Source organism: Cynocephalus volans, chromosome 5 (assembly GCF_027409185.1).
Source record: "Cynocephalus volans isolate mCynVol1 chromosome 5, mCynVol1.pri, whole genome shotgun sequence".
In the NCBI taxonomy this organism is placed as follows: domain Eukaryota; kingdom Metazoa; phylum Chordata; class Mammalia; order Dermoptera; family Cynocephalidae; genus Cynocephalus; species Cynocephalus volans.
In genome coordinates, this window is record NC_084464.1 from 77,218,387 (window position 1) to 77,237,616 (window position 19,230).

Here is a 19,230-nt window from a genome sequence, read left to right on the forward strand (position 1 = left end):
AAAGGTAAAAATTTGAAATGGATATAAAAATTGTTCTATTTGGACCTACTTAGAAGTTAACAAGCTTCACGGGCTAAGTATTCTGTAGAAAGGAAAAAAATCTTCAAAACTATTAATAAATCTAAACTATATGACAGATGTTATACTACTGAAAACATGTTTGTTAGAGTCCACCAGCTATTACAATCAATCTGCCTTCTTTGCTGAAGTCAGCTTTGAAATTTGTTCATGTTCACAGTTCATCACAATAAGAATTTTTCTCTTTCTAAATTGTTCAGGAAAAAAAAATTTACCTCACAAGTTTTTAAAATTCATATAACTCTTATAAAACCTTTGAAACAACCAATTTAAATTAGCTAGGCATTCAAAAATTTTGGTTACATTTCTGTAAGTAACTGACCAACTTACTATATGATAATGACAATTCCCTTCTTAGGCAAAAGATGGCCTACTTGAAGCAGTTTATTAAAAATATAAACTCATTTCACTAGCCTGTAACTTATAGTTATGATGATAAGTATTGAAACGTTTTCTTGACTAATAATATTATCATATTATAAAATTATTACTAATTCTTTCATTTACTTCTCTACTTTTATAAATTGACATGCTTCTTCCCAATCTCTCAGCCTTAGAAATTGAGAATGGTAAGTATTCCTTTTGTTTATTAAAAGTACTTGTGGGAAAGTATAGGTGAGAATATATACTTGCTTTTCATCATTTCCCCATGCACTTATAAATAACAGTGCCACATAAACTCAAAAAGTTGGAAGAGACCTGAGCAGATAACCTTCTATAAAATGGAGAATCGCTTTACTAATAAAGTTACTGCCCTCCTAAGTCTATATGTAGATACTATCAATCAGACTGGTTCCTCTCAGCTAGACAGGAAAATCGATCACATTGTTTTTCTTTCATGTCTCATGTGCATATGTGTGGGAGCATGAACCATCATTGCCTCAGCCTTCCTCTCGTAACGGTGAGTGTCCATCATTAATAAGACCCAGTAAGTACGACCATGAATACAAGTTTCATGATCTCTATCAAATCCTTCTCTTCTTACTAAAGAACATATTTAATTAGTCTAGACTCATGAAAGTTAACTAGCATTTGATAGGCAGCAATCTGATTCATACTTTTTAGAGTGGGAAGTGACTGGTTCTTCTCCAGTTGCTTCTAATCCTTCGGATTTTGAGCTTGCCCTCACTAGTAAGTGGACCTCTTGAAAGTCATTTGCTGGGAAGAGAAGGCAAAAGCTGTCTTTAGCTGCCCTCAGCAGTACCCGCTGAACCTGAGAGGAGGCAAGGGAGCCAGCAGGAGTGCTCCTGTCCCTGGCAGGCTTTCAGGGAGCTCCAGTGGCTCTCTGCATCCAGGCCCTCATCTGGCTGCAGCATAACATGTGACGCGTCGCGTCTTCTCCTTCCCAAGGAGCACAGTCTAACAGCAGGCACCCTTAGGACACCTCAAACTTGCTCAGCGCATATTTGGCAAAATAGTTACAATGGAGTCAAGAGATTTATGAGCTTAATTTAAAAGAGCCATAATCTCCCTTTCAAAAGGCTCAGCTGCTAAAACACTACAAATAAAAGGGGGAGGGAGCTCCACTTCCCCCTGTATTAAGAAAACTGCATACCTTTAAAGATTTAATAATAGTGTCTTTTCCTACATGGTAATCATCATCAGGTAAGCACCTGAAAACTGTTATGCCACTCCCACTGAGAATAACAGGAGAGTCTTTTTCCAAACTGACAGAATAAAACAAGGGCCAGAAGGGGTTAGTTACTCTTTCACCCAAGGTCACACACCCAAATCTCTGACCCAAAAGACTACACTTCCCTTTCCTCCTTTGTGTCTGGGCTCTCTGCTTCCCCTATCTGAACAATCTTCTTTTAGTTCACAGCTTAACATCACACAACAACACAGATATTTCCATGGATGTGCTCTGTAATCAGGACTGCCAATTAAGAAAAACCAGGCCTTGGCAGCCTTTGTTTAAACACGCAAAAAGAACATTTTTATATAAATTTATATCATTCTATTTTTAAGAAGATTAAGCTCTGAAGCCTTCTAATTTTATCAAAATTCAGTAAATGGAGAAAAACTGTCTTTGATCAATCAGAGAAGGAAAATATATACTTTCTGAATTAGTTGTATATTATACATACATAGATCAAGTTGAGAGTTAAATATAATACTAAAATGTATACAATTTAATGTGCATTTCAGATATACATTTAAAACATGAAAATAACATCATATAATGCAACTAGACAATCATCATTGCATTCTAAAATAATATATTTATGTAATTTCCATGTTCAAAGCAAAATATTCCATATTTTCTAATAGAATCTAAATGAAGCATTTTAATATCTTGCTTTTTTGTATAATTAAAAATAAATTCCATTAATTTTACATTTATTCATATTAATATTACAGTTTAGTTTACCTGTTCCTGAGTACAACGTAATGAAGTAGGAGAAACTGCAGAAACCCAGCAAATATAACAGCAGCATCGGAGTGGTTAAACAAATGCTACTGGCATCAAATCACTAAATTCTAGTCTAGCAATGGCAGCAAATCCACAATAAAAAAAAAAATCCACCAAAATACAGAATCATAAATGAAATTCCTTGTGGTCCTTGCATTCTAAATCCAAACTAAAAAAGCCTTCAGTGTTCAACATTATACAACGGTGACATTACACAAGGCCATAAGTGCTGCTGTCATCAAAACAGATCTCTGCAGTGTACAGATTCTCATTGATTACAGCATTTATCTACAGTGCTCTGTGCTATACTTAAGTGGTCTCCATTGTAGCAAACACTAAAACTCTGCTAGCTCCACAATTAATCATTTCTTAAAACAAGACACAGAAGCTGCTACCTTCCTGCAGCCAGAGAGACAAAACGCTTAAAGCTTGCCCTGGAGAAAAGACTCAGGCAGATGCTCAGGAGCTTCTCCTGTTATTCCCTCAGTGACACTTCACTGCAATATACATGGGCTAAGAAGACAAAGTTGAACAGACCCTTTCTGACTTGTGGACCACAGAAAACTCACCTGAAATGATTTAGTCCCATTATCAATCACTGGCAATGGCCCTGCCAAGCCCTTTGTAACAGATCATTTCCTCTGCAGTCTCCCTAACCGAGTACTCTCACTCAGTCCAATGACAACAACTGGCACCAGGAAGCATAAACCAGGAATACACGAATGACTGTTGGGAACACGGGCAGAAGTGCTTCTTCAGGCTGTTCCGGGATGGCCAGCCCAATGCTAATGGTGGCTCATCTCCAGAGGACAAAAGGACAACATCAAATAGGTTTTGCCAGGGAGTTGGGGGAGGGAGGGTGGAGTGGAGGCTCATATTTCAGATGTTTTAAAGATGTGTGTCTTTGATAATTGTAGACTTAATTTATACTACAATAGATTTTTCTCACTGAGAAATAGAATGATTATCTTCTCATTAGGTCACCTACCTAATTTTATCCACCCCATATCTTAAATTACAGAACAAAAGCAACATTAACAATAAAATTAGTTGATTTGAAATTATGTTACTCCTCCAATTACATTTTTACTGTGGTATGTCACTCAGTTTCCAGAAGTAGCAATGAACAATCACACACTTCTCTAATCCACGAGGGATTATTTACTGAAAAGTAGAGGCAGACTGCTTCTAGTTTGTTTTAGAAAATGAAATGGTCAAATGATAATAGAGGGAGAATAAGGAACATCCTTCATTTTATTTAAAATAAATGCACTGTGCTTAAATTATATGTACTTGTCAAACATAATTACCTTATAAGGAAAAAAATTAATACTAAACCATGGATCATCTCACCATCACTAAAGCAATTGCAAAACAGCCTCAAACTAATTTGAACATTTTTTCTCCTCTTTAAAGAACATATTTTTAGTCTCCATTTGTAATCTCTTTTTTCCTTCCCCAAACTTCCAAGTGTGCTCTAAACTTGCTTCAGTCAAAAACTGGCCAAACTGTTGCTGGGAAAAGAGAAAGGGAAATAATCATTAACTGAATGCGTATTATGTGCCAAATATTGTGTTAAGTCTATTAATTTCATTTAATTAATTTATTTGTCATAAGTATATGACAAAATCAATATTACTTATTCCATATTATAGCTGAGGCTCAAAAAAGCTAATTATCTTGCCTAAGATCACATGGTTTATAAGTAGCAGAGTTGAGACTTAAACTTGGCTTCGTCTAATTTGAAAAGCCATGCATGAGCTTTTTACTACACCATGTAAGTTAAGAGCTACTGCAATTATTTTGGTGGATTATCTCAAAGTTATGCCAATTTTTGTTAAAGTACTCGTAACTTGTTAGTATGGAAAACTATGGTGGTACAGGAGAGGCCTCCAATCACATACTTCAGTTATTCACATTTGGAGCTGGTAAGAACTTTCCAGAACAGCTAATGGGACTTATGCTTGCTGAACTTAAGTTTCTTTCATTGTGGCACTGTCATTAGGGAGGAATAGGAATGGAATGGTTTAGGGACAGACTTGCTGGCCCAGCAAGGATACTGAAGAGAACCAATGGGAGGAGGGTCAAAATATTCAACAACCAATTTTTCATTTCCCCTGACTGAAACTGCTACATACAGGTAGGCACAAGTCAACTGAATTAAAACACTTTAGTACAATACAGGTGGCTACCATTGTACCTGAGTTTGAGGTTTTTTTTTTTTATATATATATTTCACTTTTTTTTTTTCTTATTAATCACCTGGTATGGGGTTATTTAAAATTATAAAATCATTGTGAATCCTAGCAATCTAATATTTATCCTCAATCCATCTCATGAATTTATATTAATTTAGTATAATTACCTTGAGTTCCTAAAGTGCCTCAATATAGAGAAATTTATCAAATGGTAACAAATTATATTTCTAACAGAAAATACTTGGTAAAGCAAGCAGGGTCCCTGAAATGGAATTCACAGCTTTCAAAATTACAGAAAGAAAATGGAGAATCAATATTAGAAAAGGTTAATGTTGACCTTATTCTAAAATATCCTTTCATTCATTTCTGGGTACCACACATTTTGAGATCTCATGCACAGTAAGAGTTATTCACCGAAGCCACTGTCTATGTACAAGTAGGAAAAACAATCCTTCTATTTTCATTTTATCAATTCAGAAATTTATGTTAACAATATTTACTTCACTAAAACATTTCTACAACTCTGTCCATCTTCAGCCACAAATATTCCTCTGGACTGTATACTTCACAGCCTCACACTCAGATGTGATTCCACAGACACTCCAAAGACCAGCAGACTGATTTCCCTTAGGAGGGAACACATAAAACCAAACATCAATTGCAATTTTGAGCTTGCTTCACATATACTATTTAACCTTATGGTATTGTGGTCCAAGCCCAGGCCTGTGTTTGTGGAAAGGTTTCAGCTTTCACAAGAACCCAGGACCCATTATTTTGAAAAAGTGACACTAATTTCCTATTTTTGAATTGAATTGATTTTCCACTAACGATGATTCCAACTTATATATTTCTCATTCTTTGTATTAGCATAAGATGGTAAAACTTGGAACACACAGATTAAAAAACAAAACCCATGCACAAGTAAGCAACTTGCTATTGTTTTTTTTCTTATTTTGACTTTCTAATCTTTAGATCTTTCTTGACTTGGCTATTACACAAGAATATAAAACATAAATATAATTAATCATCTTACAATATACAGGGCTACATTGTAAATCCTATACTCTCATTTTCAGAGAAACAGATTAAAGATAAAGTTGGTAACTGCAAACTTTTGCTCTGTCAAGAACATGGAACAAAATTACTATGCACCTGACACACAGAGAATGGGAATATTTAGACTAGAAAAATAGATACAAAGGGAACGTTAAATATAGATTTGGGTACAACTGAAAAAGAAAAAAGAAAAAACTGAAGCAGGATTACCATCCCCAAACTCATAGTTTGCCGCTTACCAGCACCTGCTTGTTGGGCCTTGAATGTTCCCTCTTCAGAATCAATAGACCTCACTTCTTTCCACCCTTCTGAAGAAACAGGTATCCCAGGTGCACACATGACAGCAACCTTGCAAAGAAATCCAGCCTGGGAATTTTCAGCCTTGCTGTTTAAACCACTCTCTGCTGCTCAAGATTTTATCTAAGAAGAGTATGAAGTGCCTCCTCCATCACTCTGCTTATATCATTGAACGACAGGAGCAGCAAATGGAAATTGAAGGAAAACATTGGTGTGAGCATAAGAAAGTCTCTTTGCATGATTGACTCAGGTCATTGCAAGCACTGTGCAGGTACCCAAAGGACTGCTTGGATAAAATCCTGCACACAAGCTTCGGTGGGCCTGGTGGTGTGGAGACTGGTAGCATTTACTGAGGAGAAGCATATTGGCATCTCTGTTGGGTTTTAACCAGATCCACAGGATTCAGGAAATAAGCTCTCTGCCAGATGACACTGTGCTCCTAGCCATTCCTTCTGTTTACTTATCGTCCAAATTACTCTAACTAGTGTCCTTTCTCCTGCTGTGAGCTTATTTGTGGAGAGGGCTAAATAAAGCATTTTTATGACAACAAAATGGCCATCAGCCCATAGGATGACTTCTTAAAACATAACTCTTGTGCTTCGGTTCAGTACTATTAAAATCAATTAAATGAGAGCATCTCCTATCATTACATCTTCGATTTGTGAAGAAAAACCTTCTTTTTGTTTATTCCTGAAGAAATACTTAAAATTAGGCTGTATTTATACCTATTATATATTCTTTATACAGCATTCTCCCCCATTACATGAACATTTTAAAGCAGGTTCCCTCTTCCTATCACTGTATTTTCCTAGCAGAGGCAAATACTTTTTCATGTATATTGCTCTGGGAGTTTTTCCTACGATATGTGACATGGTACAACATTTCCAGAATATGAAGAGTTGTACCTTCTGATAGATAGGATGCATATTCCCACTTTATGGAAAAGAAGGAATTACATTTTATATTTTTTCCCTACCATAACTGTAGTCTATTTCACTTAAACAAACAGGTACATGCACTCTTAATTTTAGCATGTTTTTCTACAGGTAATTATTACTTTTTTGAATTTTAATACAGAGAATGTTGTAAATAGAAAAAATAATGCAGTGGCCTTGCATCTGTATGCATTCTATACTTCCTAAAGCATATTCACATGCTTCAAAATAAATCTGAGAGGTAACCAAAATGGATAGCATTAACAAAAGAATCAACCTTTTATAGAAACAGACATGGAATATATATCAAGACTGTCATGCTGGAAACTGAATTCCTCTGAATTCCTAAGTCACTAACCTAAGGCCTCTATTTCACCAAACTTTTATTTTCAAATTAAATCTCATTACTAACATGATAGCCAGAAAGTACAGATGAAATTTATTACAATCAAAAGCTAGTATTTTTAATGTTGAAATATTAATAACATACAATATTTTAGAAATTCATTCCTTCCTCCATAGCCCTAGTAATTACATATGCAAAATAAATCTAGCTTTCAAGTCATGAATCTCCTGCATATAAACTTTGAAATAATAATCAATACTGTATTGATTTCCTAAGCTCTATATACCACCAGCATATTAAGGAAAGCAGCACTGAAGTACTGCATAGCAAATATATATATATATATAATATTATATATATATAAATATATATTATTTTCTAACTCTCCCTAAGTACTTTCAAAAGTTGAAAAACATCTCTACTCATCTATAGCTGACTTGCTTATGTAATAGCCTCTGCTGTTCACAATCATATCTTATTTTTTAAAAAGTGTACTTCCATGTATAGAAATATACCAAGAAATTTTAAATAATGAAGATGTCTAGATAATATACCCTTAATGGGATGTAGATCCAGCATCTGAATTCTTTATGGGTCTACAGAATGATGACTGCCCAGGTGGAAATAACACATTGCTATTCTATAGACAGGCTGTATCTGCTTTGTGACCCCTGCTGTATTGTATTAATGTTTTGACACTTAAAAATCCAGAACAGGACAAACACTGGGCAGAAAAGGGTAAATATATTCTTTTTTAATATGCACATGTATAAACCACAGATCCTTTTAGTGATACCAAGATTCTTAATCTTTACAAGCAGTAGTAGAACACAATATTTATGAAACATTATGGCATAAAGACAAGTTCAGGTTCAAGGCACCTCCTCTGAGACGTTTTCACTGACTAAACCGAATGCACATGAATCTTTTCATTGTTTTGCACTTCCCTTTAGGTCTTCAAAGGAAAGTCCTACATCGAAATTCATTCTCTTATTCTTTGCAAATTTCACTGATCCCTGCATGCATGCATTCATAATTTCTTTCATTTAACCAAAATTCTGAACATTGACTATACAGTAAGCACTGGAGTAAAGAGAAGAAATATCTTAAACCGGGTCTATGCCTATATGCTACCAGCTGAGTTCCTTCATGAGACTCTAGTATAGCTCTGCCTTGCCTTGACCTCAAAACACCAGTTTATGAAGAGGTTGGATGGTTTAGAATAAAAGGGTTCCTAACCATGTGCGTTCAATTCTACTCTTTTCTAGAATAATCACAATGTACATTACAATTAAAGATGATGAGAAGTCCTGCATTAGGGGCATTTTTAGCCAAAGTTAGCATTGGCCGAACTTATTTGAGTATAAACACTTATTTTTGGCAATACTTACTAAACCTATTATTGCTTTGCAGAAATATTAGTTGGAGAAATTCTTTCATTATTCATACTGTTTATTCTGATTTGTTAAGATATCCTAAGGAACAAAAAGGGAGGAAAGTATTGGATTCCATTCTATAGATTCAGAGTTGATGTTCAGGACCTTGCTGTTCCTTTGGGTAGTTTCTATAATAATAGTCACTGTTCCATGGCCTGCTCTATAACTGGGATATCTGCAATTCTTCTGCCACAAAGCATCAGCTCAGCTATCTCCTTCCTGACCCATATGGATATGCTTTTGTACCAAGGTCTTTCACTTATTAAATTCTACATAATTGTACTAAGGCAACTGATGTGAAAGATTCTACGCTACAATAAAATAAATCAACATAAAACAAAAAAGAGTGGTCTAACTTACATATTCCAGGAAATTTTAATCGTATATATCTAGACAAAATAAATCAATATTCATAATACAATTTTGTGAAGTAACAACAGCATGAAAGAAGGCAAGGTTAGTTCTGAAGACGAGAGGGTGAATACAATGTTAGGATTTGGGGAATTAATATATTTAGTTTAATTTTTTCCAGGATTGAGAGCTTCTTTCATACTTTCAATTTCCTGAGTCAAATAACTTACTTATCCTGTAACAGGAGTTAAGGTTTCCCAGAAGGGTGCTTTGGACACTAAAAGTAGCTCTGGCTATAAAATGCCCATGCTGGAAAAGTTTAAAAGGTAAAAAAGACTCAGAAGTATTTGATGCTATCAAGGAGGGGTTCTGGATCCCAAAGCACTATGAAATTCAAATGAACTTACAAGTGTGGGAATTATTGTTTGCAAGATGTACTAAGGATACCATTTACAATATAAATGAATATAAGCACCCTATGAATGCACCTATTCTTTGTTTTATAGTGTGTTGGAGGACAAGCATGTTTAAAAGGGATCTTTAAGGGGAATTGGTCAGTACAACTTGTGTTGATCTGTGTTGCCTCCTAAGTACTCTGACCCAACCAGATGTGGAAATTGAGACAATACTGGGTACAGAACAAAAGGGGTGGGTACCAAAATGTCAGAGAGTGGCAGGATACCGCCCAGGGTCATGTAGGGAACATTTCAGGAAAGATATTTTTAGGAGATAATGGGAAAAGATGACTTGGGTATGAGATCAAGAAAGATAAGAGTGCTGTTTATTTTATAAATCTGACTCACATAAGACAAGTTGTCTTCAATTTATGCCTTTTGACTGATCCTACATTTTCCTGATAGAAGACCTAGAACAATTTGAAATTGAAAGCCTTTCATGGTGATAAGATATTTAAAGGATAATCAGAAGTTGACCATTTCAGCCTAAAGTTGGGCACAAATGCTTTAGCCATTACTATTACACTTTGTAAAAGATAGAAAACATGTCAGAAGAAAAAGGAATCCAATTGACAAAGTCAAAATATTGGTCCCCTGACCAGCATTTCTAAGCATTTGCCTGTTCTTTGTAATGTAAGTAATTGATTCTCCAGGTATGGGAAGGGTTTTGAGCTTAAGATAGATAGGAAAGGTATTATAGAATGAGGTATCACTGACTAAGGACCAAACATAATGTTAATTTCTTGGTTTGGGATTACACTACAATGTAGGCAATATAAATTTAGTCTACAAAATCCACCAAAGGAACAGTCAGAATGAGATTTCAATTTCTTACAAGAGACATTGTTTTTACATCCACGGTTCTGACAGAAACCGGTTACTCACTCATCTGAACTGTGTGAAGTTTTATATTCATCCTCCTTTCATTATGGAGGAAGCATTGAGGGTCCTGGCCTTATACAAAGACATCAGTTCCAATTCCCCACCTCTTTGTGAGGGCAAAACTCTCATGGCCCTGTGTGATTTAAAATTCCAAGCCCCTAGACCTTCCAAGTCTTGATTCATCTAGAGGTTTTGCTGAAGTATCACCCCACATACTAATGGATCTGGTTTTTCTCATTTCAATTCTGGCACTTGGGGATTTCTCTTTCATGCAAACTCAGCTATGACTTTTTTTTTTTTTCTTTGGTTATCTTTATCCATCATTTATAGGTTTTTGCAGTGGAATCTGGTTTTGTTTATTATTTCCTTAGCTTAGGCAGTCACGTTATTGTAAACTGAAAGTAGTTTCAAATGTGTCCTGGTTAGCTTTTTCCCTTTGATATGCTGGCAGTTTTAATCTGATTTGTAAATTTGAAAACCATTAAAGGAACATTCATTATTTATTTATCTTTATGGGACAATTCAAGTAATGCTATCTGGAATAACGGTGGTTTCATTTATGACCCTGTTGCAGAAATACCTAGCTTTCTAGGTACTGTCATGGGCATGAACTATTTGTGCACTAAGAAAACAACAAATTAAAAAAGCTAAGCAGAAATGCTGGGCAAAATATGACAAGACTTCAAACAGCAAGTTATTAAAGGAAGCTTATAGTCAAGTAGAGGTTGAAGATTATTTACATAATGTACAAGCTAAGTAATTAAATGTTACACAGAAACCTGTGGTTTCACTTCATTATTTCTACACACGATTTTCCTTTTATATTTATTTTTATTCATTTGTGATCCTTTTAATTACACAAAACAAATCAGAACTAATAATTTCCTGGAATATAAGATTCAATAAGTTCTACTTCAAATAAGCTTTCCAACCAAACCACACAAAAGGCCAGTACTTTCTCTGGTTTATACTACACCTTAAGCACCAGAGTTCTGCTGGTTTGTTTACTCCTCCCTCAATTAATTTTTTAAAATTTCATCTTAAAAAATGATGTATGAGCTTCTGGTCAAGATATAAGTATACATATATACTCCCTCCTCTACTCTAAACACAATAAAATACTTATTTCAAAAAAAAGTCATACTACAAAGCATGAATAAGACAAATGTAGCACTGAAATCTAGAGAAAGGCAGCAGTGGCAGTGGCCCACTGAAAGGTATACCAGTTGTAGTGGATTAAATTATGTCCCCCCCAAATTCCCTGAAGCTTGAATTGTGTCTCCCAGGTTTTATGTATTAGAAACTTAGCCCCCACTGTGACTGTTAAGAAGGTGGGAGATCCTATTACGGCAATTGAAAGGTGGAGTCCTGAAGAGGTGATTGGAGTGTAGGACCATGCAGTAGTGAATGGATTAAAAATGGTGGTCAGGGGTATGGTTCTGAGGGATTTAAAAGAAGAGGAGAGTCTGCCTTTTGCTCTCTCTGCTTCCACCATCTTGAAATGTGAGAACCCTGAGTCACTGTCACCACCACCAGATGAACTTTGGACTTCCCAGCCTCAGAAACTTTAAGCAATAAATTTTGGTTTTTCTTGTAAAATACCCAGTTTCATGTATTTTGTTATAAGCAACACAAACAGACTAAAACTCCAGGTCTGGATAGAAGCAGCTGGAGCTGCAACACCCTGTCCTGCTGGGAGAGATGAAGTCAGTCTCTACCTAAAGTGCCTCCAGTTAACTGGGCTGAAAGCAACTCCAGTCAGTCTCTCAAAAAAGCAGCTTGAAAAGTGCTGCACCCCTGTTACTTAGGGACAAAATATAGGAAACTGTGGAGGAGAAAAAGGCTATGCTATATAGCCAAATAGAATATCATTCCAGAAATAATGATAAACTAAAGGCATTTTACTACCCTTAGACTCTCACTAAAAGAATTAATAAAGGATATGCCTTAACAAGAAGAAAAATGAAACAGGAAAGGAAAATGAGATTTAAGAAGTAATGCTGAACAATGAAATCGGTAAAACATGTTAAACATGTTAGTAAATCTAAATAAGTATTAACTATAATAATAATAATAATATTAACATCTATTTACATGAACATTTAAAAACAAGCTGAACCTAAAATTCTAGATAACAATACATAGAGGATAGAATGGAAGACAGTAAATTTTACAGGAAAGTCTTCTTTCATAGAGATAATGATTTAATTTTAGATTTTGCTAAAACACTGTAGAATTAAGTATTGCAATGAAAAGGTAAGGTTTGTATTAAAAGACAGAAAAGGAATGTATAATGCCCATATCTCTACAAAAGAAATGAAAAGGCACAGAAAACAACTTGATGGATTTATTAGAAGGCATGAAAGGAGAAAAAGTAAAGTCAAGAAATAAACTGGTAAATAGAAAACCTGAATTAAGTGATTACAAGAGAATATGTTCATGGTAGGCGTTTAAAAATACAAAGAAGATAAAAGAAAAACTAACGAATCCATGTTATCTTACCATCCAAATATAAGTATACACAACGCTTTGATGTACATCCTACCAGTTCCTTCTCTATGCACATATGTATTTTTCAAAAACATACCATATAGTATACACACAAGTAGCAATGCCTTTTTCTCAACTATCATAAATATGTTTTTGTCATTAAATATAAGAATACATAACAGGATTTTTATGGCTACACAGTATTCCTTCAATCAGTGCCTTTTAGCCAGGATCCTATTGTTGGAAAGTAAGCCAGCTTTTTTACATTATAAACACTACTATAACAAGAAATATGTACCCATATTGTATTAGTCCACTTCTGTTGCTTATAACAAAATACATAGAACTCAATAATTTGTAAAGAAAAAGAAATTTACTGCTTACAGTTTCTGAGGCTGGGAAGTCCGAAGTCCAGGGAACACAGGTGATGAAGGTCGTGGTGGTAGTGACAGTGATGACAGGGTATCACACTGCAAAAATGGTGGAGGAGAGAAAGCAGAGACAGACAGACTCTCCTCTCTTCTTTTAAAGTCCTCAGAATCATGCCCCTGACCACCATTTTTAATCCATTCACTATGGCATGGTCCTACAATTTAATCACCTCTTCAAGGCTCCACCTTCCAATTACCATAATAGTATTTCCCACTGTCTTAACAGTTATAGTGGGGGCCAAGTTTATAATACATAAAACTCTGGGGACACAATTCAAGCTTGAGTTTTGGGGGAACATAATTCAATTCATAATACACATATCTAGCATAAAGTATTTCTTCTGCAAAGATACTCTGAGATGTAATCACATTTATAAACTAAACACAAACAAGATAGTCAGAGGTGAGGATACTAGCTATTAAATAAATTTGACACTTTACTAATTATTTGGGCTACAAACAAGTTCTTACTTGGTTTCATTTCCTAACATCAGGCTTGATTAAGTTTCAGCAATTCTCATCACTAGTCTAGCTCCCCAATTCATTGTGAACTACAAGGTCATTGATTCCTAATTTAACTCAAGGTTTCCCAAAGGTCCTTAATCTCTAACCTAACTCATGGTTTCCCAAAGAAATGGTTCTCTCCGCAGCCCCTAAACCTAATTGACAGTTACTATTATTTAGGGGAATTATGTCAACTAAATTTTCAGCTTCTTTCTGATCACTCAGCTACCAGTCAGTTCTCCCTAAATGTTTTTGTTTTTTACTATTATTGATGTCACTGATTTTGCTTGCTTTCTTTCTTAAATCTAATGGCAAATCTCTCCTGTAATTCATGCTGTAGCTTCTTCTACGGATAATTATTTTTTTTCTTTTTTATTAAATATACCCTAAGTTAATATCTACTGGTAGGAATATTATGGTTCCCTCTTTATAGTTCAAAGAATTTATTAATGTTTAAATTACTAAAAGAAACAGAATTCTGAGAACAGAGAAATAGGCTATAATTACACAAGAAACAAAGTAAATAACTTTTCGTCATCCAGTGAAGAGGTACTTATTAACTGAAGCACTTTTTCCCAAATGCATGGCCATTAAATCAAAAAACTTAAGGGTTGTACCAAGAATTAGAAGACAGTAAAAATTACTCTTCTTCAAACTCAATTATCATCAATAATATTTTTGTATATATCTTTTCTCCCTACTCAAGTATATAATTTTAGTTTTTTACTTTTATATTACTGCTACAAATTGAAAGGAAACATTCAACAGTGTAAAACTTAATCCAACAACTATATTTCTATATATTTAACTGTAAACTATCACTTTAGTAAGTATAAAACAGGATATAAATGTAGAAACACGACTTCTCTACTTAAGCTTACAATCAATTTCCCTTAGGCAAAGACAAAAACATACAAACATCAAAAATAAAATTAGATAGTCTAAGAGAACAATTGAGGAGGAAGAGAAATTTGGCCTTAGTTTTAAATCATGGCTAGAGATGGAAGGTACTTAAAAAAGGCAGAACACTGTCAAATAGTGGAGAAAGAAAAGTGTATGGTAAGTAAACGAGTGGGAAAAATAGTAATCAGTCAGGAAGAACAGATAAGGTGAGTTTGTGATGAAAAGTTGAAGTTACACTGTGAAGACTGAGGTTTTGGGACTTCCTTCTGTATGAAATAATGAGCCAATCTGTAGGAATTTTACCACCAAGCCAAACGGTACTAGGACAGTAGCAATGACTACATTTGTGTGTATATATATATATATATATATATATATATATATATATATATATAATCCTCTAGACTCTGAAAAGAACTTTCTCATTTATTATCTCAAAGTAGTTATAACTTTCAGTTTCTGTTCCAAATACGTGTAAAGTCACTCTTCTGTTCCTCAATTCTTACCTCATTTGTGGGCTCCCAAGCACTACAATGCTATCCTGGGCAGAATTCACATCTCCTAGTCAGTCAGAAAATAAATTCAAAATACCTGGATTGAAGTTATAAAATACACCTGGATACATACAACACTTTATTTTATCCCCCAAAGATAAACTGAGTCATTTTGGTTACTTTTTCCAATCAAACGCATTCTCAAATAAATATGCAACTTATTTATGGAAAGCTCACATTATGATACAAAATTAAAATTTTCATGGAAGAAACAGCACTTCATAATTTATAAAGGGTCAGGTTTGAGATGTGGAAACATCCTTGAAGACTGGAATTACCAGCAGTAATCCTAAAACAAACAAACAAACAAACAAACAAACAAAAAAACAGTAACAATAGGTTGGCCCCAACCCAGAACAATAATCGGAATCTCTAGGCTTGGGCCTAAACATTGCTATCTTTTCTTAAAAGCTCCTTATGTGATTATAATGTAGACTGAACTCATCTTATAGTTCTCACTTTAGTTATACATTAAAATAAATTGTAGCACTGTTCCACATTGACTAAATCATAATTGCTTTTGGTGCTGACCTGACACTTAATTTTTAAAAGGGGATTTTAAAGTGCATCCAAAGATGAGGATCACTCATCTAATCCAACCTTCTCATTCTGTTGCCCAAGGTAACCCAATTATTGACAGAACTAGAATTAAAACTTGTTTCCTTGACCTGTAATCCCCAAACTCTTTTCCTCCTACAGGTTTGTAAGCTTACTGATCCCTGAATACAGTGTGGATCCCTCATCTCTCATTGGTCACGCCAATTTCCCTAACTAAAATGATACTCCGGTTCTTCCTATCCAAATTCTATCCCAGTTCCAACATGATACCTTGGCACTCCAGCTTCCTTCCTAGTTCCTGTAATATGTATTCTCTATATGTGCTATTAATTTCTATTCTCATAGAAATAATTCTTGCTAAGCACTTGCTGTGTATCAGGTATAAGACACACAGAGCCATATATACATTATCTCATTTAATCTTTACAGCTACTCCATGGGGTAAGTACAATCATTATTTCCAGTTTCTAAAAAGATGGAACTTGAGGTTTAGAGAGATTAGGTAACATGACCAAGGTGTTTAGTCTCTGGCTATTCCTAAAACAATTTGTATCCTCACGGTCTTGGATATCAAATTCTATTCATAAAATAACTACTCGATAAGATTTTTGATGATCCTGTGTTCTTCACAGATGAATAACAATGAAGAGAAGTGTCAAACATAAGTACAAAGGTACTTCAAAATATTCATGGAATAAGAGAATTGAAAGATAGTATGAATCTTTCCACAAATGTTTTGAAGTACCGTTGTATTTATCATGTTGTATACAAACGATGTACAGGCCTTGGTCACCTTCCTCCTAGGAATACTACTGTGATGGGTTGAATTGTGTCCCCCTCTGAACTCACTTGTTGTCCTAATCCATAGTACCTCACAAGGTAACTGTCTTTGGAGATAAGATCTTTAAAGAGGCAATTATATTAAAATGAAGACATTAGGGAGGCCCCTAATACTGGTGTCTTCATAAGAAGAGGAAATTTGGACACAGATATTCATTGAGAGATCATCTGAAGACACAGGGAGAGAGGCCTGGAACAGATCCTTTATTAGCCAGGGAGAGAGGCGTGGAACAGACCCTTCCCTCACGTCCCTCAGAAGGAACCAACCCTGCCAACACCTTCATCTTAGACTTCTAGTCTCCAGAACTATGAGAAAATAAATTTCTATGGTTTAGACCACCCAGTTTGCAATACCCTGTTACAGAAGCCCTAGGAAATTAATACAATTATTATATCATCTGGTACTTGCAGCCTGAGAAGAGTTTAATGGAAATAAATTAGATCTGCCCTTTGGGATTGAACAGGTGCTTTTAAAGAAAACCCAACCAAAGAAGTTCAGCTCAACATAGAACGAAACATGGAAAGAAGATGGCTACAGGGGCTACAGGCATAAGTATTAAATACGGAAGGGCAGTAAGAATCAGTGACACCCCACAATGAAGAAGAATGATATGGAAGGCAATATCTGATTTCCAATATGGTAGCTGGCATCAGTGAAGTCAGTGTCCAGGGATCCGGCTTCTAGTTCCTGGACAGGAATTAGTGAGGGCAATCAAAGCTTTAGTTCTAGAAGAACTTCAGCAACAGAACAGGACTCAGTCACAAGGATCCAGGGATGTAGATCTAATAACCAGAACTAGGCACAAATCTGGGTCCTGGTCTCAGGAATACATTAGAAGCTAGGTTGCTCGGTTGGGCCCAGACCACAGACAGAACAAGTAGCAGGATTGACAAAATGCTGGTCCTCAGAGAGTTTGGCTGGAGCTGGGGACAAAGTGAATTCCAAGCTCTCCCAGCTGCAAAAAGAAAAGGACTTCAAGGGCAGGAAATCAGGTAGATCTTAACATCCATCATGTTTCCTTCTCTGTTCACTACTATATGAAAGGAGAGATTTTTGTTTGCTTCTGAAATCTTTCCCAGGTCCGAGATTCTGTTATTCTATTAAATTGAACCAAAAGTAAGGACAACCTTTTCATTCATTGGATAAAATGGGTCAAAAACTCTGCAGTATGATTCTGCATTTTAAAAGGATACTGAAGAACAACTCACTGAGATAAAATAGGTGACATAGAAATCTTCAATATCAAATCATTTTCTAAATGAACTTTGAAGCATATATATTTCCCCTTAAAATGACCTTTAGTTACTCATCTTTTAATACACTCTATACTAAAATTATAAGCATATATTACATGTAAAATTCATGTAATTATTTTTGAAAATGTAGCCAAGATGTTAATTTAGATTTTCCTATTTTAAGAATAGAAATTTCTTTTAGTTGCAACTAAATGACTAATATTTTAAGCTATGAACTAATCTGGAAGATATATTATTGGGTATAATCATGTTAGATTTACAGACTTAATTTCCTTCCTTTTATAGAACTTCTGCTTAGTCATAACTCTTATTTTAGAATCAAGGAGATTTTTCAGTCATTTATGTATTATGCAGAAATTGAAACTAGAAATCCAGCCTCTCACCATAATGATTTCCAACTTTTTCTTAACACATATTCTTAGAAATTAGAAATCAGCTTCTTACCTTTGACCACACACTCACACATACACACAGCTTTACTTGGGTTCTCTCAATCTCTTCCCCAGATTTAAATTGTACATATGATTAAAACGGCTAATGTCCATTCCATAGCTACTGAAAGAAGAAATTAGTTCTCAGATTTTACTTTCTCTATCTATGGCATTTACACTGAAGCATCTAACACCCAAAAGCACGTGTCTCTCTTTTAGTAGTTGAGAGGGAGAATTAAATTTATCTTTCCCTCAACAATGTCAGATAGTAGTCTCTCTTCTCTTTTACGCCTATTCTCATTCCTGTCCTTTGTAATACCAAGGAAAATCAGGACAGGTAAAATTGTTGGGTATTACTGAGAAATGTCAACCTGCCCAGCTGTCTAATGCTGTCTTAAAGCAATCTCTTCCCTCTGCTTAAATTAACAGGGCAAATTAAAGAGAGACTAGAGAAAGTACTTGGTTGAAGGTTAAGAAGTGAAGGAAGAGGTTTCCAGAAGTGTGTTCATAAGCCTGTGTGGAAAGAAGCTAAAGGAGAAGCACATAAAAGGGAAAAGCACAAAAGAAATGAGGCGGGCTCTTTTAAGAGAGCTACTTACTAAGCACAGGAACTTATTCTAATCAGTAAGTGCCTGTCATATAGCAGTGATTCAATAAAAGATTAATGTATAAAGACTAATAAAAGAGAGATTAATGTAAAAAGAGAAGCCAATGCTGTTACAGTTGCATGTGGACCCATTGCTGTCTTGAGGTTCTGATAAAATGCCAGTTATGGGAGGTCCCAGAAGATACCAAAATTGGTTACATGCAATTAA

General features: G+C 35.1%; 1 protein-coding gene across 41 annotated transcripts in view; it reads right to left on the minus strand.

The window, feature by feature from the left end:
- Positions 1 to 19,230, minus strand: part of RIMS1 (regulating synaptic membrane exocytosis 1) — a 469,818-nt gene that overhangs the window by 169,545 nt on the left and 281,043 nt on the right. For 35 of the 41 annotated variants that reach the window (XM_063096269.1, XM_063096268.1, XM_063096262.1 and 32 more), the window contains exon 1: positions 5,985 to 6,084. The exons of the other annotated variants lie outside the window; for them this stretch is intronic. In XM_063096269.1, coding sequence (XP_062952339.1) covers positions 5,985 to 6,084 — 100 coding nt within the window. Of the gene's footprint in view, positions 1 to 5,984; positions 6,085 to 19,230 lie in introns of those variants that run through there. 41 annotated transcript variants of the gene reach the window in all.